Genomic DNA, 24595 nt, shown 5'->3' with positions numbered 1-24595 from the left:
TCCAGATAGAGCTATCCCATCCTTCACCAAGGGCCTCGTGGTGGGGATAAGCTCAACTGCAGAAAAAGAGCACCAGATTCCTAGTGCAGTACCACCACCAAGCAAGAGCCCCCACATCAACCCACACACTAACTGTTAAGGCTTTTAGTCATCTTCTAGAAGGACGAAGTAGCCCTGCCCTCTGCCCTGCCTGCAGTTGCACACAAGCTGCCAATTTAGGACCAAAACCCACAATCCCATGCTTCACACTAGAAATAACTTAATTTGGGAGGTTTTCTGGGAGCGTCTGGTCCAGCCCCACCATCTAACACCACACTCAGCATCTTCAGCACTCCTCCACCATGGGGCCGGGTGCTGCTGTGAACAGGTAACTTCTCCCACTCCAGCTGGGATCAGCCCTTCTCCTGCAGGAACTGGGTGCCAGGCAGCTGCAGCCAGGGTGGGGACTGTGCCCCGCAGCAGTTGGGAGCAGGCAGCTACAAAAATCAAGCTGTTAGCACAAGTCCTCTCTTGCCCAGGCCAAAAGTAAAGGTAGCAACTCCAAGCAGCGTTGGGAGTTTAGTTCTGCTGCTGCCTGCTATGCTGGAGGATGAGGAGTGGGACAGGAGCTACCCACATGGGTACTGGGAAGCCCCAGGTGGGCTGTGGCTTTGTGCTGGGGGCACCAGGGTTTCTGTACTGGTTTTGTCATGCGAGGCATGTGACTCACACGCTGCCCTCGCCACTCCCAACCCCTGCCAGCCTCGGCGGCTGAACCCAGCACCTCTTCAGGCCTGGGCTAGCCCCGTGCAGCACGGCTCCCCGCCGCACTCAGCTGGATCACCTTCTCCCTTTGATGCTCTTAATTCTGGATGCCAGCTAAATTAGCCCGTGCAATAGCTTGGGAGAGGGAAAGGCAGCGAGCAGCGAGCCACCCGCTGCACTGAGCGCAACGCCTCGTCCCGGCTCTGCAAGTGAAAGGCGTGTGGGAGACGCCTGGGTCAGACCCCAGGCAAAAATCCCAAGGGAGCAGGGCCGAGCGAAGACAGACTTGCCAACAGATTAGCCCTTACCCAAAATACTCCTACCCACTCTAAACCCAAGGACTGGAAGTCTGAATCCTTTAGTCTTCGCTGTTGAGCGGCCAGACTGCAGCGCAGGAGGGCTCTTCTGCTATGTGCTCACCAGTAATTAAGCCATGGATGGGGCAAATGGGGATTTGCATACTATTATTCAGACTGACAGACTGGAGCAGCCCAAGGTATATGTGCTATGCAGGTGTTAGCATTAGCTGGGTGCTGGTAGGGAGCAGAAAGGCCTAATTCTACCTCTGGAGCACATAAAGATCTGGGAGGTGCTGTGCCAAGAAGAGCTGCCTAGAAAAAAAACAAGGAAGGAACAAACTGAGGTGAACCCAGCTCTCAGATGTCCTCCCTGATGCTTCTTCCCTTCCATCTGAGGCCATAAAAAAAAATCCCACAAGGTCTAGGTTGAAGGCAAAGCACCCAGGGGAGCACCGAGGACAGGCTTGGACTGGTTGTGTTCTTTCACCCCACCAAAACTTGGGGCAGCCAGCACAGTGTTTCAGGTGGGCTGAGGGGGATGGGGACACGACGACAACTTGGTGCAGACAAAGACAGCTCCTTCCCCAAAGAATACCCCACCCCAATTGCCTTCATGGCCTACAGCAGGACCTCAGTCTGTGGAGTGCAAATCTCAGCACCCTGCCCTCCCCGCCATCCCACCAGCGATCCTCCCAGAGCACCAGCAACAGCACCTCTGGAAGGAGGACACAGCCATCAAGACGGTTTGTTGAGACCATCAAATAATAATTTACTGTGATTCAATCTGTGGCTTTGTACAGTTGCCGGGGTGGGAGGAGGCCAAAGGAGGAGGGGATGGGGAAAGAAAAAAAAAAAAAGAAAAAAAGTCGTTTGCCGCAGGCTTGGGTGAAGTGCGAGATAGTCCTTGGAGGGGCTCATGCTCCCCCTGTCCTCTTCTTCCTCCTCCTCTTGCCCTCCCCCCATACTCCTCCCCTGAATCCGTTTGCTTCTTCCTTCGCTTCACCTCTTTTCCTTGCGCTCTGCACAGTGGGAACCTCTCCAAGACACGTCCAGTCAGCTGAAACCAGAAGAGGACACTCATTAGCACCCATTTGCCGTCAGAACCAGTGGGTGCTGCTTCCATTGCCCACCCCTCACAGAATCACAGAATCATCTCGGTTGGAAAAGCCCTTGAAGCTCCTCCAGTCCAGCCATGAATCTCACCCTGACCGTTCCCAACTCCACCAGATCCCTCAGCGCTGGGTCAACCCAACTCTTCAACCCCTCCAGGGTTCCCGGGACTCCCCCCCCTGCCCTGGGCAGCCCATTCCAACGCCCAACAACCCCTTCTGCAAAGAAATCCTTCCTAAGAGCCAGTCTGACCCTGCCCTGGCGCAGCTTGAGGCCATTCCCTCTTGTCCTGGCGCTTGTTAAATTTTGGGATGACCCTGCTCGTGCCCACAGAGGGAAAGCAAAGGCCTACACAGGCTTTGGAGGTCTAGACCTGGCCCAAAGCATCTGCACGTGTGCTGAAGGGAACAAGCAGACGGTCTGTGGAGTGATGGGTGAGCCTCAGGCATCTCACCAGAGCTCCTGCCTCTGCCCAGACCTCACTGTGGGAAGGGCCACGGTCTGGTGAGATCTTTCTCCGGGGATGATGGAAACCACGAAGTGAGTCCGGGGCAAATGCAGCCAAATCTCCCTGGCCACACACCCGCCCTTCTCCTCCCCAAAACCCAGCGTGCCCTTGCCTTGCTCCTCCTTTTCAACCCTGATGTTCCTCCCTCTCTGCTCTTGGCCACTGCAGCTAAAAGAAGCTGGGATGTCTTGTTTCCAGTTTCTGCCTGAGCAGAAAAAGATGTTGGCAACAAACAGGCCAGGCTCTCTGAACAGAGGGTAGTGTTTCCAAGAGACTCCTTCCCACCCCTTCTGGCCCCTCTTTTCGAAGGCACTGCCCATGCCAGGCTGCGACTGGGACCGGGCTCAGGGGAGCGCAGCAGTGCCGTCAGCTGCGAGCCAGAGCAGGAAATGAGCCCCGAGCTCACATCCCCATCCGGAGCAAACACTCCTGAACATCTGGAGGACCTGAACATCTGGAAAACCTCCCTTAGCAGTGATAAGTGTGCTGGGCACAGCGTTCTGCTCGGCCCCCAGGAGACCTCGCACGCCTCAGCTACGAGCAGAGGGGTGGGGTGCTCGGGTGGGTTTTTTTTTTTTTGCTCATAGGAAACAAATGCTGCCAGTGTTTTTTGTGGTGGTTTGTTTTTTTTGTTTGGGGGGGTGGTGTTTGTTTGTTTAGGGGTTTTTTTTTTATTTTTTCAGGGAGGAGCCCTGCTGCACTCACAGCCTTTGGCTCAAAAAGCAACAGAAGACGACCAGCTGCCCATCTCCACCTTCAGTGAGACCCTCTTAGCACCACCTCTGGATATGGTGCGCTTCTCTTTAGGACTCCAGTAGTTGTGTAAAGGGGTGAAGGACCAGTCTGGGTGCTTGGGAGACTCCCCAAAAGACATTACGGGCAGTGTTCGTGCAGGCTTTTCTCCCACACCCCAGTCCCAGATGTCCGTAGATGTACATCTCCCCAGCGTGCTCATCCCCAGCTGCCTCTCTCCCCGCTTCTGCCACGGAAGGAGATTACACAGCCAGAAGTTCCCAGGCCACCCAGCTCATGCAGGGACACCAGCAGGAGCTCTCCCTCACTGCCATCCAGCAGGATTGCAATGATTTACATAAATTCATCATTAAAAAAAACCCCCAAACAACTAAGTAAAGAAAAAGAAGAAAAACAAGCAAGTGAACAGAGACAATCCGAAAAACACTGTTTCTGGCTCCAACAATTTATAAAAGCAAAACAGCCCCCTTATGGCTAATTCTCAACACTGCATCAGTTCCAAACATCCCAGGGGATATACCTAATGGGAAAAACTCTTCTGAGGAACACAGGACGGGACAGCTCTGCCCTGAAGCTTTAGGACAAGGCAGTTTACACGAGTGGTTTAGGAGGCAACACACTCACCCAGCTCTTCAGCTGAACTCTTCTAGGACCAGGCTGGTGAACGCACAGCCAGACACACACCTTCAACAGCAGCTTAACTGCTCTTTTGGAAGGGCAGGACGGGAAGGAGCTTTCCCAGGGAAAGCATGACAAAAAACGTACTTTTTTAATTCAGTTATGTAGAATTTTGTTCCACAAGATGAGGGGGGAAAAAGAAACAACCCTTTCCTCCTACACGCTTCCTCAGGAAAGTGAGAATTTTGACTTACCTATGTTTTGACAGAAAAATGCTATTTCAGTCAAAAAGGTGTTTCATTAAAAAATACCCATGGCTGAAATTGTTTCTGCTGCATTTGTTTGCAGACGAGTGCATCTGCAGTCACCTCTGCACCCCATCTCCTGCTTCAACTACAACCCCACTGCACGCCATCTCCTGCTTCCAGGACTCACCGTAGTCACGATATCACACATTTACAGTTCATGCAGCCGGGGCCGCTCTCATCCGGGGGATTCAGCTTGCGCAGCTTGTGCTGACGGATCTCCCGCACCAAGGTGTAGAAGGCATCTTCAACACCCTGGAAGAAAAGCAGCACTCAAAGCAGCTGCCCGCTTCAAGAGGGGACAGTGGAGAGAAGAGAGGGCTCTGCTACCCAGCTGTGTCCCTAGGGCTGTCTTCCAGCAATGCAAACTGCAGAGTTAAAGGCAGGAAACCAAGCTGGGAAGGCTAACAGGGATCGTAGTGTGGCCCCCGAACAGGGAGCAAGATTGAATGAGCAACCACGAGGCCAAGGTGGACTTAAGTCCTTGAGATTCGTTGAGATTCGTCCACCACCCAAGATAAAAGCCACCACCAGACCCCTGAAGGTATCAGCTGCTCCATTTCCACCTCTGTGCTCTGGGAGCTCCACATGGTCCTTCCAGCACTGGTATTTCTGCCTGTAGGTCTGCCAAAATAGACCATGGATGAGGCTGAGCTTAGCTGACCTGCAGTGACTACGGGGGTTATTCTAGAGCTTTGGAGAAAGCCCTGAGAAGGCACCTTCCCGTCACTGCTGCCAGAGCATCAATTACACACTTCTCCAGATTGGAGGCTCAAGCCTGGACAGGGGAGAAAATGTCCTGATGGAGCATTTAGCCTCGAGGAAACAACTAACCCCGCCCTTGCGCCCATCTGTCTGCAACGTGGTGTCTGCCCATTCCTGCCTCTCCAGGACAGCATTGGAAAAAAGAGAAGAGAAAGAGGATTTTGTTTAAAACCCTCCTCCTACCTGTCTGGTTTTGGCAGACGTTTCTATGTAGGGGATCCCATAACTCCGGGCCAGGTCCTGCGCTTGCCGGGTCTCCACTGTCCGGGCTGGTAGGTCACACTTATTTCCCACCAGCACCATGGGAACATCATCTGAGTCTTTCACCCTCTTGATCTGCTCCCTGCAACAGTAAGAGGTGCCAAAGTCAAAGGAGAAGAGGCGTTAGGGGCAGCTCCAGGACACTCCCCACCAGCTGCTTCGTGCAGAATTAACAGCTACGCTTCTTCCCTGCCAAGCACCTCGTGTTGGGCTTTCAGGAGAACGTACACGACCATGTCACGTAAAGGAGTAAACAGCAAAATAGCTAGGGCACTTTTGGAAACGAAAACTAAACATACTTCTGCTCTTTAAACACAACTGTTTACAAAACACAACTTGAAATTACAACAATCCGTATTAGGACATGAGCTTAAGATAGTTTAAGATAAATAAAAATTAATAAGCAGTTACCTGTGTTATTTCCAACATTTCAGATCAAGTAATCACCCAGAATGGGGATTAAAATAAAATAAAATTAAAAAAATCACCTGCAACCAGAATTTGCTGAGCTGATAAACCAGCTTTTGGCAGCCGTAGCCTTTTCTACAGATGCACAGGCAGTATTTGCTTCCTTTCAGTTTAGCTCAGGTCACTCAAAGTTGAGAAACCAACTGGGAAACAGAAAAGCTGTAACACTCTCTTCTTCATTCCAACCTCGGATTTAAAACTAGGTGGGCGAGGATGAGATCTACCACTTCTAAAAATCTTAAAGGCCATTATGACCACAAAAAATCCATTCAATTCCCTCCTGATAGATAATAACTTCCTTTGCTTAATAAATCATTTAACTTCAGATGCAAACCAGCTTTTTTTTTTTCCTTGCTCATGCATCCAGAACATTTAACATGGTTTTATTTAACTAATAAAAGCATTATTTAAAATGCTGATTTCTGCATTTTAATTAAATTCAAGTTTTTATCCAAAGGCAGCTGGACATGTATCACAAAAAAAAAAAAAAATCAATCATGTTTTTTTAATGTAGTAGAACACAGAAATGAAGTCTGACCATATGTATGATATGCCATAAAGCCACTTAAATGTTCCATGTAACATCCTGATTAGCAAATGCAAGTACTAAATTTAGTGCACGGGCTACACTTAGCTGAAAAGAGATACCTCCTAATGGTTACTAACCAGGGAGAGCCAGCATTTCTCTGGGGAATATTCTTTTAAAAGTGCAAACACAAAGAGCACAGGCGAAACAAGATGAAAGCCAGTGATTTACATCATGATTAAAACCGGGGCTTGAAATCAAGCCATCCTGCGAGTGATTCACAGGCACCAGCCCCAGCACAAGGATGAATGCTGCTGAATCCCTCAGGTGCTTTAGGAAAATCCCATCCTTTGTCCTCCCGTTCAGCTAAAACAAGCCAAATTAGTCCAACCATATAGTTATTACACTGAACACGCCTGCTAGCCAACAACTGAGACATCTCAGCAGCTCAGAGCAGAGCCTCTTGCCTACGGAGCAAGGCAGGGCTGTGCCTGTGCTTGGAGCTACAGGATTATTGGGGATGTGGGTTTGTGATGAGGGACTGGGGTACACGGTCCCTTGGTGGGCAGTGGACAGAGCAGGGACAGGCAGAGTCGTCTCCTGCATCCTCTGCAAGTGCCTCCCATCACAGCCAAGCCTCAAAGACAGACCCAAAGCAGAGATCCCTCCCTAAGCCAGCATCGGGGTAACCAGGGAAGACTCCTTGGCTCTCCAGCTCTGCGGGGTGATGGCAGCAGGGGGGAGAAGCGCAATGGGTAACCTGGATGCAGCCAAAGCAGGACCATGTCGGGACAGGGTCCCTGCTCTGCCACTGGACAGGGTCCCTGCTCTCCCCCAGTACATCACCTCGGGCAAGTCAGCTCACCGGGGCTCTGACTCTCCTCCTGCTCTGCCTTTGCCCCTGTCGAAAGCGAGCTCCCACGTGCGTGCGGCCGGCAGACAGCAGCCTCGCCGCAGTGGTTGCCAGTGGGGGAAGAAGCCCTCCCTGCCCTTCCCAGCCTCCTCTCTCCCAGCTCCCAGGCCCAGCAGAAGTCACTGAGATCGATTGCACTAACAAAGCAATTCCATTAATTAGGGAGGGAAGGGAGGGAGTCGTAGAGGATCAGCTCTCTTTAGTCACCATAAACACTTAAACATTACATTACCGAGTCCCCAAAGGCCACAAGCAATCCCTTCGGATGGGTTTTATTGGAGTCACTGACATTAGCCGTCTGCTCTGTCTCTTCCCTGGGGAATGGCCACTTGAGCTAATTGTCTTTGCTGACAGCCAGCGCTTCCACCGTGGGGCCTGATCTAAAAGGGAGGGCAGGAGGGTGCAGTGGCAAGGCCTCCCCTTTGCACAGGGCAAGAGGGAACGGGCCCTTCCCGGGACACCAACCTGTACTGGTGAATATCTTCAAAGGACTTGGTGTTGTTGATGGCAAAGACACAGAGGAATCCTTCCCCCGTTCTCATGTACTGGTCTCTCATGGCACTGTACTCCTCTTGCCCTGCCGTATCCAAGATGTCTAACAAGCAGGTCTCTCCATCAATGACAACTTGCTTTCTGTAGGAATCCTGCAGGCCAGAAGAGGGAGAGAAAGGGAGGAGAATGCATTAAGGGAGGGCTCAGGTCTGGCCAAGCAAAGGGATGCAGCGAGTGCATCCCCAGGAAGATGCCAGGTCACACTCTGCCTGGGTTTAGCTCCCATTAAATAGCCGACTCAATTACTTTCAAAAATGGGAGGGAAAGGAGAAAGAAGGAAAAAAAAAAAAATAAGGGGAGCAGCTGAGCAAGTTTCCCCTTCTCTGGCAGAACCACAGAGAAGACAGCCCCTGGCTTGCTCTCCCCATTCCAAGCCCTGCCTCTGGCAGACCAGGGGCAGCTTTGACTCCACCACACCACAAGGCCCTCAACAACTATTTTCCTAAGCTTTTAGTCCTGGATAATCCCTTCTGCTGCTGCCCTGCCTGGGTGCTGGAAGGGGAAACCCAGGAAAGGCAGCTCCAGCCAGCCAGGGCTTCCAGCCACCGTCTGATCTGCAGGGCTGGGAGGTGTTTAAGATCACCTGGAAACCCAGCACCTCCAACCCATCTCAGAGCAGGCACCAGAGGCGACATGCCACCAGTAAGGCTGCAAACTGGGCTTGATGGTAAACCTCTTCAACCTCTTCTTCAAACATGAGGAAAAAAAGAAAAGAAAAAAAAAAAATCATCCCACTGTGAGGAGGGTGTTTCCCACAACCAGTCTGTGCCCAGAGGGCTACAGGAGAGGTAAGGACTATCCAGGCAAGTCCTTTGAAGTTGGGGGTTTTCCCTGCAGCACAGGCAATCACAGCTTATAGCAGGTGTGAGAAGGCCTGGAAATCACCCAGGGCACCCCTCAAAAAGTTTCATTTTCAAGGCAGGCTCCTCAAAACACCGCTCCTCTTCACCATGCCTCTCCCCCATGCCCGGTTTCATCAGCAGGGATGCTGCTGGGGCAGCCCCTGCACGGAGGAACAGCCTCATGCCTCTCTGATAGCTGTCCCCCAGGTATGGTGCAGCATCCTCAACTCTCAGCAAGAGAAGGAAGCCAAAACCAAAGGTATAAAAAAGGTGCGAGTCAGCACTATGACCATGACAGCGCTTTGCAGCCACTCGCAGAGGCTATGGCTGCAGTTTAAAATGAATTCAAACGTCTGCTGCTCTTCCAACGACCACAACAATGTTATCAGATGAGCTTTGCAGGTCTGCAGACAAACAGCCGACACAGCAAAGGTCACCGATGTGTCACCGACGGGACCAGCAGCGGCGCGGAAAGGGAACGGGGCCAATGCGGCCTCCACCCTTTGGTTCATTACTACAACAACGTCATCTACTGGGGCTAATTAAAATCTTTCCTCACCTTGTGGAGAGCGCCATGAAATCAGAGGAGATGAGATCTGCTCTGCCATGGCTTTCTTGGCTGTGCCTTCCCAAAAAGGGGACTGCTGACCCACTGGGAATAAGCATGGAGTGATGGGCTGGCTTCCAGGCTCTGAAGGCAACTGGCAGGCTGCCCTGCAGGGATGTGCTCCCACTTCTAATCAATAATGTATCTGGAGCATCCTTGGTGCAAGGTACAAGAGCACTGGTTCTACCTCTGGGGTCCCAGTGCCTGGCAGGGACTGGCAGCAAGGACCCCAGTGCCCGCTCTGCCCAGCGGAGCATCCTCCCACCCCTACGCCCTGGCTCACGCCCAGAGGACCAGCCTCTCGGCACACATTTGCAATTAATTGCCAAGTCCGCAGACAGCACACCTACAGAGAAGCGATCCCACACCTTGGCTCAGGTCATCAACAGGCTGCCTGTAAGGCCGGCCAGCTCGCTGACAGAGCACAGGCATTAACAGTCTTGCAGAGGATGCTTTGCAGCCCACCCCCCCCAAAGGAAGGGGACAAGCTCTCCCCAGCCTTGCTTTGTGTCCAGCTTCATCCAAACTTCCCCGGGATGGTCGGGATGGCAGCTCAGCCACCCCTGTCACACTGCAGGTGGGCAGCTGCCACCAGCAAACACATCCAGGCACCGGCACCCTGCGGCCTCGGTGTTCCTCTGCTGTCCCCATGTCCTACCCCACCTTCTTGCTGGCTGGGCCCAGCTGTGAAGTGCCAGGTGGCACAAACAGCATCTGCTTGGGGTTCAGACTCAGGCTCCCAGACAGATGCTGGGAGGACCCCAACTGTGCTGGGGGACCAGCCCAAGAGGCCCATTTGTTAAATGCTACAGTCAGGATAGGACCAGAGGCTTGGGAAGCCCCTTATTAGCTGACTGCTAAAAGCTGGAAGACAAACCGAAGGATTTCTCAACACAGCCTGACTCTTTACTCCATCCCCGCTCACTTACCATGGACACTGCCAGCGGCACACATTTTCTTGGTGCCTTGGCCCTCCCGTTCCCAAAATAAAGATCTTCAGGCTCCTGGGCAGCCCAAGGGCAGGCACGCAAGCGCACGCTGTAGCAGGTCAGCCAGCGTTGAGTTACAAAGCCAGACATCTGCACTAGTGAAAATCCAGAGGGCAGGAGGGGAGCAGGCACTCAGTTGGGGTCTCCACCCCAGACATGGGACAAACTCACTTCTCCACCCCTCCTGCCCTGGGGAGCATCTTCTCAGTGCACACCAACCCACTTGCACCCCCCTTCGCAGCACTGCCCACCCTCGATTCATTTAAGTGATGGGTAAAGCCTTTGTTCCATGCACGTACACACTTCCCCCCCCCCCCCCCCTTTTATCCTGCTCATTTCAGCATTGCTGTGCTGTTTGTTAGCTGACTGAACAGTCAGAGTCAGCTCCTGGGCATGATCCAAAGCAGCTTAGTCACAGGAGGGTTTGTTGGTCACATTCAGATGGCTGGCAGGTAAACTCCCTGTGCGTCCTGAATCCTCATAAAATGAAGCAAAATTAAAAGGAGTCACCCTGGAATGAGCGAGAAGATGGCCAGGGCAGGGGGATGCAGGGCATGACCAAAGGAGCTACAAAGGCATAAGGGCTGGTGGGACCTGCAGATGGAAAAGCACCAGGGGGGAAAGGGGTGAAGAGCAGCTCGTGGCTGTTTTCATAAAAGAAGAGGAGGAGAAGAGCAGAGTGGGGCTGGGGGAACAGGGGAGGAGAGCAGGCATCTCCCAGGGCACGGCAGAAGCAGGCAGGGTGAGGAGGGTGTGCTGTGAAATGCCATGCAAGGTTTACATTCCCCGCTGCTTGTTTACATGGAGAAAATTCCCTGCAGGGTACGTACAGAGGGCAGGCGGCTGGAGGCAAAAAAAAAAAAAAAAAAGATGCCAAAACTTAACACATCACTGGGTCAGAGTTGCATCTGCCCACCCTATGGTCCAAGAGAGGACCCATCCATGCAGATGTCTCCCTAGGGAGGTTTCTCTCCATCAGCAGTTCTTTTGCCAAAAGGTTTCTAAGAAAAGCATATGATGCTACTGGTGATGAGCACGAGGGGAGAGGAGCTGAGGAAGAAGGCAACTGCATCCACAAGCAAGGTGCAGCACCGAGACTCGGGAGCCCTTAAATTAAACTCCAGTCTCTGCCACGGACTTTCTAGGTGACCTTGGCCAAATGACGTAATAGCACGTGCTTTTAAGTGCCTTCTCTCCTTCCCATCTGTAGGACTGTAAGACTATTTCTGCCTTTCTACCAAGCCTTGTCTTGCTTATTTAAGTTGTAAGCTCTTCAGGGTGGGGACTACACATACAACACCTACCAGAATAGCTTTCTGATCCCAGCTGGGGCATTTTAGCCATTATGATAATAATAAGTGCAGCAACCACAGCTGCATTTATACACATCTGGTAGAGAATCCTTTAGGACTGCAGACAAGGAGGTTATTGTCCAAGAGGCACGACAGAGCTGTAATTTGCCTTCCCAGGGTGGACTTCTCATGCAGAGCAGTGGCTGCTGCCCACATCTCCCCTGAATGAAGGTGTAAGTCATGCAGGGGGTAATTAGCATCTTGCTAGCAATGGTGAAAACAGCTGGAGAACGGAGTATGTTTTTAAAAAGTAAAAATAAATGAAAAATAGTGTAATGGATATTGAAGACCGGACCTCCCCTCTGCACAGCCTGGAGGAGTGGAGGAGCACAGGGTCCCTGCCCGCTTCTCCAGGCAGGGTGTTGAGCTAGGCAGGCCAGCAGACAGGCATCCACACCGACCACAAGACCCTACATCAACCTTTAACTCCTCGTGATGGAGCAGAGGCAGCACTCTGGGAACCACAACAGTTCAGCTGCCCGGCATGTCTCATTCAAGCTGCGGTATGTACATAATACAACCAAGCTCTGATAAAATCCATTTCATCAATAAATCTCAAAACATCCTGCACAAGAAGTCGATATATTTCCTCTGATTTCACAGGAGAAGGAACAGAAGCACAGGCACAAAATGGCTCTTCAATCCCAAACCTTTAACCCCTCCCTACGCTGTCATCTCATCAGAAAGGAGGGCTTCTGTGCTGCCTCTCAGTGCCTGCATGGCTCTGCCCACTTCTGCTGCCTCCCCCTCTACCTGCTTTTGCTGCCTCCCTTGCTGTCCCTCTTCAGCAGGCATCGCTGTCCTTCTGCAGGAGGCACAAGTCAGTCACTGCCACCTCCAAACATGCACACAGCGACTCAGAATAGCTCTGAGAAGCAGAGGAACACCCCTGCTCAAGTTCAGACTTGAGACCAAGCCGAGCACGCAATGGGTTGGGGGCAAGGTGGAGAAGAGCACGAGGAAAACACACAGACAGACCCCACGCCCGGAGCTGCTTACCTCTATCGTGGGGTCATACTCATCAACGAAATGGTTCTGAATGAGCTGTATCGTCAAAGCACTCTTCCCAACACCACCAGCTCCCACCACCACTAGCTTATATTCGGTCATCTTCCAACTGACCCCAGCTCAGGACTTCAAGGAGCACCACCACCTGCAAGGAGAAACACGGCCACTGCGTTAGGAAAGGGCGTCCCCTCCCTGTAGCTGCCTGCTCTGCAGCAGGGCTGAGCGGTCAGCCCCCCCTTTTCTGCCAGGAAAGGCAGAAATCTGCAAAGCACAGCCTCATTCCTTGGGTATTGAGCATTCCCAATGTCTCCTGCATGTCCCAGGAGCACCCAAATGCTGCGAGGTAGAGACACAGAGGTCTGGGATCCAGCATGCTGTAACACAGAGACACCTAATTCTGCAAGGCAGAGGTGAAGGGATGCACCCCTTAAGGTTTTAACGGTCTTTTAAGTTGCTTGACTTCAGTAAGGATGGAGGATGGGACAACGTAAACCCACTTCACTGCTATTCTGGATGGCAAAGAGCCACCCTTCACTCCTCGGGGTAAAAACCAGCAAGCCACCACCAGGGATGCAACATCCTTTTAACGTAGCTTTATGAAATTGTCCATGAAATTGCCACCACAGGGTATTTCTGCTCCAGGACTACCCTGGTGTCTCATCTCAAGCTCGCAGACATACCACACTGGCAAGCCTGGCCTGGAAACAGGGAGGTGGCGGGATGGCCCATGCGCCCCAAGGGTCAAGGGCTTTCTTACCTTCTTCCCACCCAGCACACTGATTACTCTGGGAATCTGGCCAGAGAAAATTACACTTATTTCAGTCTGTCACTCTGTACTGTGCCTCCAGGATTCACTGTCTTTCTTTTGCTTTTATGGTCCGATGTGCTGGGGTCTGAAATGTGAGATAGCCTCACCTAAAACCACGAAACTTATTCTAAACACACAGCCTCGAGAGCTATTTAACCTACTACTCTCAGCTAGTAATGAAAGTTACTTTAAAATGGGCAAAATAATCCATCAAACTGAATACAAAACTATGTTTATCCTGTGATATGCAGCAATCCTTCAGCCTTACTGTCTGGATGCAAACTTCACACATTCCCCAAGCAAGCCTCAAGATGTAAGGGAGCGTTACTGATAAGAAAACAGATGTATAGGCTCTGTAAATCAAAAGTAAACCCTAAAGTAACCAATTTAAGGAGTCTGGTTTTCCAGTAGTGCTCAGCACTATCTCTGATGTGCCTTATCTCAAGCTGGCGATCCAAAATCGTTAGATAGGTTTGAAAGCCTTGGCCGATGCAGTTTGGATGTCAATGCCCATGGGAGCAGGGAAGAAGTCCCAGCGCCCCCACACATGCCATTAGCTCCGTGTCTTCACCCTCAAGGCTGCGTTAAACCTCAGACCGCAGGGCAGGTTTGAGATGGTGGCACATCCACACCCTCTGCCCATCCTCCTGCTGTGCTGACCTTCGCAATAGGGAGGAGGACTGCGGAAGGGGCACCCCTGCTCCCAAGAGATGAAGCTGGCATGTCCCACAGGGGAGCAAGAGATGCTACCATGAAAGGCACTAATTGGGAATGATGATTAGGGTCAGGACGAGCAAACCACGCTTCTGCAGCACCGTGTACTTGCCATGGCCCTTCAGCAGGAGAAAATTCACACACCCCGCACATCTCTCCCCCTTAAATTTTTGCTCCAACTCCGCTGAGAAAGAGGAACTTTAACTCAGGAAGATTACAAAACCCCAAAGGTTTAAATAGAAATCCACCCTCACTGGACTGCAACCCCTGCCCACTGAAAGTCACCCCAGGGTCAGATACCCATCCACAGCCGTCATCTGCGAGCTCTGGGGAAGCAGCCGAAACACAGCGGGTAGCAGGAAGACGAGCTCACGGTTCCCCTGGCCAGTCGCCATTTGACACAGCCTGCAACACCACTGCACGGGGATTAGACACACACATACCCCTCCTCCCCGTCCCGGACAGTTAAATCACTCCACCCTCCTCCCCAGGCTCACCAGCCCCGCTCCCAAAACCCTGGAAGCTGGTACAAACGGTGCTGGCAAAGGCCACTCTAGACCCAGTCTGCATCTGATGCATTTGCTAATGCAGCAAAGATCTGATGGAAAGGAGGCCAGAACTTTCTGCCTCCAATCCCCACCTGACTGCAACCTTAAACCACTCAGACAGTTCAATCACCCACTCGAGCTAGGAGCAGTCAGACACAGGCGCCTCTTGCCAAAGCCCTCTTCTGAGCTGCTGCCTCGGCAGCAGGAAGGCAAACAAAGCTCATGCCCTTCTCAGCATCCAAGATCCTGAAGAAGGGCAGGGAGGGGGTGCAGAAGAGCAACCAGAGCACAAACACCATGTCAAGCAGGACCTCTGGTTGCTGTGCTGGTCTTCACTGCTGGAGAAGCTGAGGGTTGTGAAACACAGTGATGCTGGTGGGGAAAATGAGGTGTAAATAATGTGATACCCTAGGTCCGTACCCAAAAGTGTCACTGCTTCCCAGAAAAGTCCAACGTGCCTCTGTTCTGGTGGCCAAGGAAGAGATGTGGGTTGAAAGCAAGGCTACAGGAGACATCTAAGTGATCACACTAACTGACCATGCACACGTTGCTCTGCTCCATTAATGCACACCCTCATGTATATGAGCTTCTCACATACACTATTTCTCAGGGACAAGGGAGATCCCCACCCCAGGCTTCTCACCTCTCTCAGATGGGAAGAGACAATTACCATGATGGACAGTGACAGGCTAAAATGGGGACTGAGGAGCAAACACTGCTTGACTGTCTCCACCAACAGTACTGGCCAGGAGGGGATCGCTCCTGCAGCAGAACAGCTTCACAGTTGAACACAGAGGGGTCCCGAGGGTCTGAGGAAACTCTGCAGTCAGCTCCCATCTTTCATACAGAGCAGGGAGATCTGCAACCCCTAGCAAAGCACGGCGACTGCGAATAAAGGCCTGCAGCGGCGGTGATGGACCGTGCTTTGCATCTGGTGGCAACGATGGACCAGCTGCCGCAGTGATGCTCCAGGGAGCCGCACAACCGCCCGGGACTATGGGACTTGCTAAGGCAGTGAGAAAAGCCTAGACTCGATATGGGGAGAAGACAACATGAGTCCTCGAGGAGGTCCTCCCTTGGGACCACCAGTGGAAGGTGCTGTCCTCTCAGAAGACCCCCAGCCCTGACAGCCACACCAGCATTCTGGTTCCCACTGCCACAGGAGGTGGGTGGGGGCTGAGGAAGTCACCCACAGCAGCTTAAGGGTCTTCCCCTGCTCCAGACCCCCACTGAGCCCTGCTGCTCAGCAGAGGAGTAACCACATACCAGCAAGCGGAGGGGTAACATCACCACCCCAGCCCAGAGCCTTGAGCTCTGGCTCCTCCAGAGAAACACAGACTCACATCTCCACATCCACCCAGGAGGCGGGGAAAATGAAGGGGACAAAAAAAGCTATTGCTCCCCATCACTCATGGCCAGCACATGGACAATTTACATACAAGAACTCTGCAATGTTGGTGTTTGCTTACCCACACCATACCTCGAAGGTGCTGGCACCTCAGCTAACTCTTCATCGTTCTGCACGCCATCCTCACCCCAGCAACGGCGGGAGAGATTCTGCAGCTTACAGAGGATGGCGAGTCCAGCCCACCCAACCGTTTCATACCATCACTGCGAAACATGTCCTAATGTAGAGTAAGAGTGTGGGGACTGATGAACAGCTCTGGGCAGGAGAGCTGCCTGAATTAATGCATGCTAAAATCAATGTTCAGATGAGCTCGCTTCCTTTCCCAGAGGATCCACGACGCAAGCTCTTCACAGAGGGAGACTCAACCACTCATCACAGCACATGCAAACGCCACAGGAGAGGGAGCCTGGCCAAAGGCTGCAGGGAAAGCAGGGATTTCCATATGGCCAAGCTTTGTTAGAGTTGGGCAGTTGGTCTTATCCCTAAATTGACCCTACCAACACCATCTCATAGCTCCCTGTCATGCTCTTTGCTCCTGAACATGGGAAGAGCAAGGCTGCTCATCAATGCACACAGAGGCTTCAATGCAGGGATGGCTGTTCCTCAACGCCACATGAACATCACCACCACTGCATGGGCTGGTTCAAGGAACAGCCATCCCAAAGACAAGGTTTCTGGCTCTCCTAAAAAACAGGCAGGGAAGAGAGAGTGGGGCTCCTGCCAGAGAGATGGTAACAGACACCCCAAGTTTTCACACTCAGTCTGGGGACACACCGGATGGAGATTTGCAGCCTCTTGGTTGTTCTGAAAGGTTCTCCTGATGTGAGGATTTTCAGGAGGATAAACAAGAGTTTCTATTTCTCAGCAGCTAACAGCAGACAGACCTGACCACAAAATAACAGAGGGAAACACAAAAGCACAGCCTCCCAGTCCCATGCTGAGCAGGAACAGTGCTTCTTCCATACTCTGCAAGCTCTTCAAGATCTGAAAGCCTAACCCAGGCCACCGTCTGGTGTTTTCCATGACTATCCAAATTTATCACCTCTGCGAGTACTCAACCGTTGCACCCTCCAAGAGCCACGCAGTGCTGTCAAACAAATCACTGAGCAAGACAGCAAGGAGGACAGCCGTTCAGGAGCACCGCCCGGGAAGAGGAGGGCTGGGATCCACGTGCCAAGCCAACAACCCCAGCATGGAGCCGGAGCTGCCGCTGCTTATTTCCTGACCTCATGGATTTTCTCCTGTAGCAAGAGGGCTCCTGGCTCCCATTCAAAGCTGTCTAGGAAAGCCTTGCCGAGCGCTTCCGCCTGGCAGCAGCAGCTGCTCCCAGCCCGGTAGCTGGAGCCACGCAGCTCCAGCAAACAAGAAACATCTGCCAGCCTTCTGCAGGAAGTCGGGAGACCAAGCGCCCAGCCCCAGCTGTGGAGGTGTAGGTGAGGGCAGAAGGCACATCTCCTCCTCTTCTCCCCTTTCCGTGCATGCTGGGCAGCACGGAGGCTTTGCCTGCAGAAGTGAGTACAAAGATGCTTGGCACAAGCTTTTGCGGGGCATCAAGGTTACAGGTGCTACCCAGAGACTAAGGTGTGTCCTGATGTTCTTCACGGTCCCTCTTCTCCAGCACAGAGCTTCATCTGCAGGGGGAGAGGTGGTTTGGGGAACTGACTGTGAAGCCTCCAGAAACTCACTCAGCAACAGCAGAACTGAGGAACTCAAGGGGCTTGGCCCCATCAGTACATCCTATCACACCACCACATTTCAAGAAAAGCTCAGGTGTCAAGTGAAAGGGGTTTTCAGTGGGTTTCCAACACATTTCACCATGAGGGAGGCTCTGACACCGCTCCAACAGGATCACTGAAGGAGCTTTCTCTGTGTCCTCCCTTTCCTCCTGTCACCTTGTTTCTCCCCCAGGGTGGACACCAAGCCAACTAAACAAGCCAAGAGACAGATTTTTGCACAGCACTGCCATACTGAGGCCAGCCATGACAGAAGTTTTACAACTGTCCGTTACTGTACCTTTATCCTCTACCTGTTCATTGTGAGTCTCTGCATTTAAAGGTATCAGAAGTTAGTTTACCCCTGCAAATCTCTTCGGACACATCTCAGATCGGGCACCCTTTCCTCCAAAAGCTCTGTCCACAGGAACTGAGAAGCTCTTAGACCACAAGGGCTGCAGTGTTTGATTTTATTTCCCTTCAACAGAGATACCTCGCAGGCAGAAGTGGGCTGCAGGCCCCCAGGAGAACAACGCTCCTCTCAGCCTTTTACCAGCAGTCCACCATGCCTGCACGCCAGGAATGCTACTCGGTGATTTTAGAACCTTGACAAGGCAAACCTTGCTGGCTCACCCTGGTCCAGGCTCCTCCATTTGCTCATGCACAAGACTGTCACCATCATCACAAAATACAGCCTCTGGAGGGACCAAAGGAACCTCCCCAGTGGTGTGACATGTCACCTATTGTTTACACTCAAGGGTCAAACTGCTGATGTTCTCCATGGCCTGCCCAGCCTGAAAGAGATTAGGGAAACAAGGCTGGCAAGCTGGTGCCCTGTTACAAGTCACAGCCTATCCAATGCTTCATTTTAATTTACTTGTTGCTTTTTAAATTAACAAGTGGGCTGCAAATCTAACCCAATGTGCTTGTTGTTGGCTTGCTGGCTGCATACCCGCAAACTCAGACAATGCAGCCCACAGATGAAAAAAAGAGAGAGGGATGCCAAAGATGGAATAAAAGTTGCAAATGGTGGCCCTGCTTTGGAGAAACAACTTGGAGATAATAAATGTCTTCTATTAGGGAAAAAAAGGAAAAAGCCTAAGAGGAACAGAATGGCTTCTTCCATCCCCTGCAAGCTCTTCAAGATCTGAAGGAAGAGGCAGCCTGTCCCAAGAGACTGAGCACAAAAATATTGCTCCAGAGGAAAAAAAGAAAAAGGGTAAGGAATGACATCATGTAGGAGGCTCAAAACACATTCTCCTTGAATGTGTATTCAAGGAGAAAACTGGGAGGAAGAACGGCAGAAGGCTGCAGGCAGGTTCGAGGCACAGGCAGGTCTGGAAGAGAGGGATTGCCTCTCCACAGCAGCCACAAACATGCCTCAGCAGCAAGGTGCAAGCCATGGCTTTGCACAAGGTCTTGAGCAGGCACGGACAGGTCCTTGCACCAGGCCCAGCCCTTGCACAGCTTCCAGCTGAAGCATCTCTGGCAACACAACCCCTCTGCCAGAGACTACCCAGCCACAAAGGGCTTGGGAAGTCCCTGCTCATCTTCCCTCTCCAGAAGAGATGGAAGGAGAAAGGAAAACAAGATAGTACCATCCTCACCGAAGCTGCTGCCTGCTTTCTATTCCCTGGTTTCTGCTTCAGCTATCTGGTAGCTGAGCAAAAGACAAATCTGCACAGTCACCAGCTGTTAGCAGTAAGTGGGTCTGGCTATACTGTTCTTGCTTTCCCTCTCAAATAATAAATATTCTTTAATACAGTTCTTTGTTGCCAGCTTACTCCAAGAGAAACAACTGGTAGGCAGCTATACCTAACCACCCAAAACAGCGAACAACCAACACAAGCCAGTAATGCAATAAACCCAGAGAACAAACCAGCTACCCAAGAGATTTCCCTCTGGATGAAGAAATTGCCCCCCCCAGCCAATACAACCACCAAAATTACTAGAATCCAAAGAAAGATTAGCAGGTCACGTATCTCAAGACCTTATAAACCAGGATGGCTCATGCCCATGTCTCCAGCACCATGAACGTGGCATGGGGAGCAGCATGCCCTCAGGCAACTCTGGCAGGTGCTTGCAAAACGCAGCAGGATCTTCAGCTCCCACCATCACCCCTCTGCCCTTCTTCCTGAAAGCAAGGGGCCTGTCCCACCACAGTCTCTGCAGAAGACCCGATCTTCCAAGCTATCTTGCAGAGAAAAATCATGCTGCTCTGCAGGTTACCTGCTGTCAGTCCATGGAAAGGTCTGAAGGAAACAGGCAGCAAATGGCACATCCCACTCCACTGCTGAACACAGACCCTTAAAAAAATCACAAGCAGATGGGAGAGACCACCTGGGCTAGCACCCAAGCCATTAGCTGAAACACCAGTTGTTTGCATCTGGCAGGGCCAGCAGTTTGAAGAAATCAAAGACAGTTTGTAAATTATGCCTGTGATTTATGGTTAACACTTAATTGCTGTTTGAGACTCTAGACGAGCAAGAGTGACCTGCGTTAAGGAAAGAGATTGGAGTTTTGTCTGAAAGCCTGGTACAGGTAGATGGATGAAGGCACGAACATGCAGGCTGGGACAACAGGGGACAATTAAATAAAAACTGAGCTCTTATCTTGCAGTCAGGACTTAGGACCTAGTGTTGACTCTGCCAACGCATGTGGGAAAGCTGTGTGGGGGAGGAAAAGCTCTCACAGCCGAGATGCAGAAGACTGCAGACTGCCAGGGCTCCTCCGCTTTCATCTCCTCTCCAGCCTCCCAGGGCCAAGCAGGTGGTTCAGAGGCAGACGCTTCCCCGCCTGGGCTGGCAGCTCTCCACCTTGCCCTGGAAAAGAGACTTCTCCCAAGCCTCCCAGTCTTTTTCAGAAAAACAAATGAAGAACATACTCTGTGCAACTGAGAGGCCAAGACAGAGCTCAAGAGAAGCAGCAGCTTTTAACCTTCTTTTGTGTTAAAATCCCATCTATAAACATAAATGGGATGGGTGAAAGGCAGCGTGATGTACTCTGAGCATATGAAGAGATGGACAGGTATCCAGCAAAGTTTAAAACAAGACTCACATTACAGATGATAATAACTATAACTGCTAAAATGTGTGGTAGACAACCATGAACCCAGGCTCTGAGCAATCTCTTTGACTTGCTAGACTCAGTACCAAATTGTATTGATTTTCCCACCAAGGCACAATGAAGCTGAAACTTGGACCAGACAAGTACATAGTGCCCATGTAAGCAGATCTCTGTAACTGCAGCTACCAACAGGGACAGAGAACATCAGGTTTTGGGGCAAATGATGCCCAGTAATGGGGTGGGATTACAAGAGATGCTGTCTCCAGGCTAGTTTCCTAAGGTACCTGATGTCTTCTGCCTGGTCCTCTCGGTGACAAGAGGAGCAGCCACAGGCAAGCTGCCAGGAAAAGGCAGCGGAGCTGCCTCTCCCAGTCCTGCCATCGTGCTACGGCAGCCAGCAGCTGCCTGGCTCTGCTGCAACAGCATAAGAAGGGAGAAATTCAGACCTCGCCACCGAGCTGCAAGAGATGGAGCACCCAGTGCTAGAGCTGGGGGTGGTGGCCATGCGTGAACAGAAACACCATCCTCCTCACTGTACAGACAGGCAAGGGGATACAGACAAGCCAAGGGACTGGCCCAGAGACATCAGTGGGTGGTAAAGCTGGGAACTAAATTCAGGCAACATGACTTCCCATCTGGGGTCTTCACGTGAGACAAAAAGCTCCCAGTAGAGGTTTTGGATGGAAAGGCCGTTGGTCTCCTGCTGGGTCTTTGTGTTGGACTGTCAGAGCTGGAAGCTCCCCCCCAGCCCAGCTTCCCTGGGCAGAGATGATTGGGGAGGCAGGGTACATCAAGCAGGAAAGCCCAGAGTGCTGTAAGAGGTGCCCTGTTCTCCAATTATCCTAATGAAATCACAACTGGGTCACGGGCACAGGCGACTGGCAGAGAGGCACATGCTCTGATGCACAGATAAGCAATGGGAGATGCAGGTAAGGCTGGGAGCAGAGGGGCAGGCTGAGCACCGCTGCCGTTTTCCCCACACAAAGCCTGGCTAGAAGGGGGAAGCCACTGGTATAAGGTGGCCTTGTATGTCACTTAACAAAAGAGCCAGTCCCCAACCTGAGCACCACTGATGCGTATCAGGCCAAAAAAACGTACCTCATAGTCAAGAAATGCCTTCCCCCATGAGATTTCCGTTCTCCTCTCCTTCCCCATCCTTCCCTGTTCCTCACAAACAACCGCTGACAGGGAAAAATTAGGAAGCTGGTTTCAGGAAACACATCCAAGCACTTTTCACTGAAGAATTTGCAATGGAAATAGATCTGGCTGTTCAGCTTCCTGCTTGCTTTAAATCCTAACACATATGTATTTTTACAGCAAATAAATGAGTAACAAAACAGGGTATTTGCAGCTGGGAAGTTTCAAGAATTGTTTTGATAATGCTTTTAGTTTTTAAATTTTTTTCTTTTAACATTTCATGTATAAGAGAATTTTTAAAAGGCCAGGTTTTGGAGCAAAATAATATTACAAGAGTATGGGTGAGCTCCAGGAATGAAACGGTGCATGCAGCACGTGTTCTATTGCACTACAGCTCCTGCAGCAGAAGGATTCAAACAGTGAGCCAGCAGCATTGGGACTGGGTGGAAAGAGGTGGAAGCTGTTGGCCAGCAGCAGAAAAGCAGACAAATGAGTATCTTGGGACAGCAGGAGCCCCATCTGCTCCTGCCCATGCAGCACTCACCCTCTGGATGGCTAACCAGCCCCGCTGAGAAATAGGGTCCTCCCGTCTGGGGATGGCTCAAGTCCCCCTAGAAGGAGAAGAAACACAGAGGAGGACTGAGAGGGATCCCTCTCTGCAGGGACAGCCAGCTTCAGCTGGGTTGGACTTGGACAGGTGAATCTTGGGGTACCCTTTGGTTAGTACCCAACTTGGCTGCCCCAGCTTCCCTGGACAGCACCTAGGATCTTGTACTGGAACAGGAAAAGTAGAGTCAACCCCCATCCATCCCTCTCTCACATGTGGCATATCACAGGCTGCTAATCATATCTTCCCAAGTTTTATCTTTTCCAGGGAAAGGAGGTACAGCATCATTTTTCAAGACAGAGGGTAGAGCAGCACAAGTGCAATGGCTAGTTGTGAGCGAGGGACAGTCTATCTTGGGATGAGTGAAGAAGACTGAGTTTCCTTCTTGCCTTTTCATTCTCTATGGCACACCGATAACAAGCTGTTCATACAGTTCATTCAAAGGCAGAGCTCAAAGGAACATCTTGAGTGACCCCAAACAGCCAAAATCAGATACTTCCTGAGTGTCTCCTTTATTAGTGAGGCATTTAATTTACGTGATCAAATACAACGATCATCCTTCTGCATTCATTTAGCCCTTGCAGCGCCTTTGCAGGCACACACCCTTATTTATTAGCAGAGCAGGGACGAAGAGGAAGAAGGCACCACAGCAAAAAGCAAAGCTGCAGGGCTCGCTTTAGCAGATGTGGGAGAAGGAGCTGGGGAAAACGCATTATAAAAACAACGACAGGGCATCTTAGGGAGCCAACGACACGGGGGCAGCAGGAAGAGGAGATAAAAGGAAGTGAGCAGGCACCTGCTGCTGGGACCCCATCCCTGCTCTCCTTCCCACCGGGACATGTTGTTAGCAGGATGACACAATGCTGCTGCAAGCATGAATATGCATCAGTCATTATGCAGCAGATATTCAGGGGCACGCCGCTGATTTACGGACCCAGCAGCTGCATCACCAGCCAGCTGCAACCTAGAGGGATGGGGACATGGAGTACGGCTGGCAGAGAGGTCTGGAGAAGGCATCCAAACCCATCCCTCTAACAGCCAAGGCGAATGAATTCGTCACAACCAGGTCTGAAGCCAGGCAGAGCCAACCAACGCACTGTGTGTGCAACACTGAGCAACCATCACCCAACGCTGACAGGAACAGAGAGGTCCAAAGGCACAAGATTTAAGTTTGGATCAGCAGATTTTAACGTTTGGGTCCTGGATTACCCAAACCTCACTTTGCTGCTGATGGTAAATCTCAGCCACAATAGACTTGTTAACATGATGCTCGTGCTTCTCTCTGCAGCAGGCTGGGTTTTAAAAAAATCCAAGCAGTGTTGCTGTGGGTGAGTTATTTAAGTGCATCACTGTCACAGCACAGACCTGCTGCGAATAAGACTGAAGATGTACAGATTACAGGTCTCCATACCACAAAGGAAGGAATCTCCTCCTTTTGGCTCTGGAGTGACAAAGGGACACTGCACGGGGACTCATCCTGCCTGTCCTGCAAGTGCCACAGCATCGATGCAGAAGACATGCTCCTTCAACTCCGAGTAGACTCCATGCAGGTTCATGTATCCCCACTCCCCAGGAACACACGGTGTAGCAGATTAAGGAAATAGTAACTCCACCCTGCAACAAGGAACCCAGAGCAATTAAGTGACTCGCTGACAGTCACACAGGAAACTTATGGTAAAGCTGAGGATTTCTGCTCCCCCAAGTTCAAGCTTTTGCCACAAGACTGTGCTTCTCATCAATGGCTGCAGTTGATTATGCAGGGGACAGGAGCACAACACCTACTCCATCACTTCTGTCACAGCCTCCAGCATCTGCTGGCAGACCTGCACAATCAGCAGAAGCAGGGGGGGTTTCCTTCCAGAGCTTCCTTGGGAGCCCACAGCAACGACGACATGCAGGATTTGGGTGGGCTCACAGCCAGCATCCACAGGCACACTAGGACTGAAAAGAAACCACAGAAAAGCAAGACACCGAG

At 51.5% G+C, this 24595-nt stretch overlaps 1 protein-coding gene across 2 annotated transcripts in view; it reads right to left on the bottom strand.

The window, feature by feature from the left end:
- Positions 1-1787: 1787 nt before the first annotated feature.
- Positions 1788-24595, bottom strand: part of HRAS (HRas proto-oncogene, GTPase) — a 43086-nt gene continuing 20278 nt past the window's right edge. The window contains exons 2-7 of one of the 2 annotated variants that reach the window (XM_074884806.1): positions 22558-22624; positions 12612-12765; positions 7736-7914; positions 5286-5445; positions 4468-4592; positions 1788-2100 (exon numbers count right to left, since the gene is read on the bottom strand). In XM_074884806.1, coding sequence (XP_074740907.1) covers positions 4473-4592; positions 5286-5445; positions 7736-7914; positions 12612-12722 — 570 coding nt within the window. In that variant the 5' untranslated portion in view covers positions 12723-12765; positions 22558-22624 and the 3' untranslated portion in view covers positions 1788-2100; positions 4468-4472. The remainder of the gene's footprint in view (positions 2101-4467; positions 4593-5285; positions 5446-7735; positions 7915-12611; positions 12766-22557; positions 22625-24595) is intronic. The other variant, XM_074884805.1, reaches the window with a different exon arrangement.

This window comes from Strix uralensis, chromosome 15 (genome assembly GCF_047716275.1).
Source record: "Strix uralensis isolate ZFMK-TIS-50842 chromosome 15, bStrUra1, whole genome shotgun sequence".
Lineage (NCBI taxonomy): Eukaryota > Metazoa > Chordata > Aves > Strigiformes > Strigidae > Strix > Strix uralensis.
The sequence above is the reverse complement of the archived record's forward strand: the minus strand, read 5'-3'. Positions and strand labels throughout refer to the sequence as shown.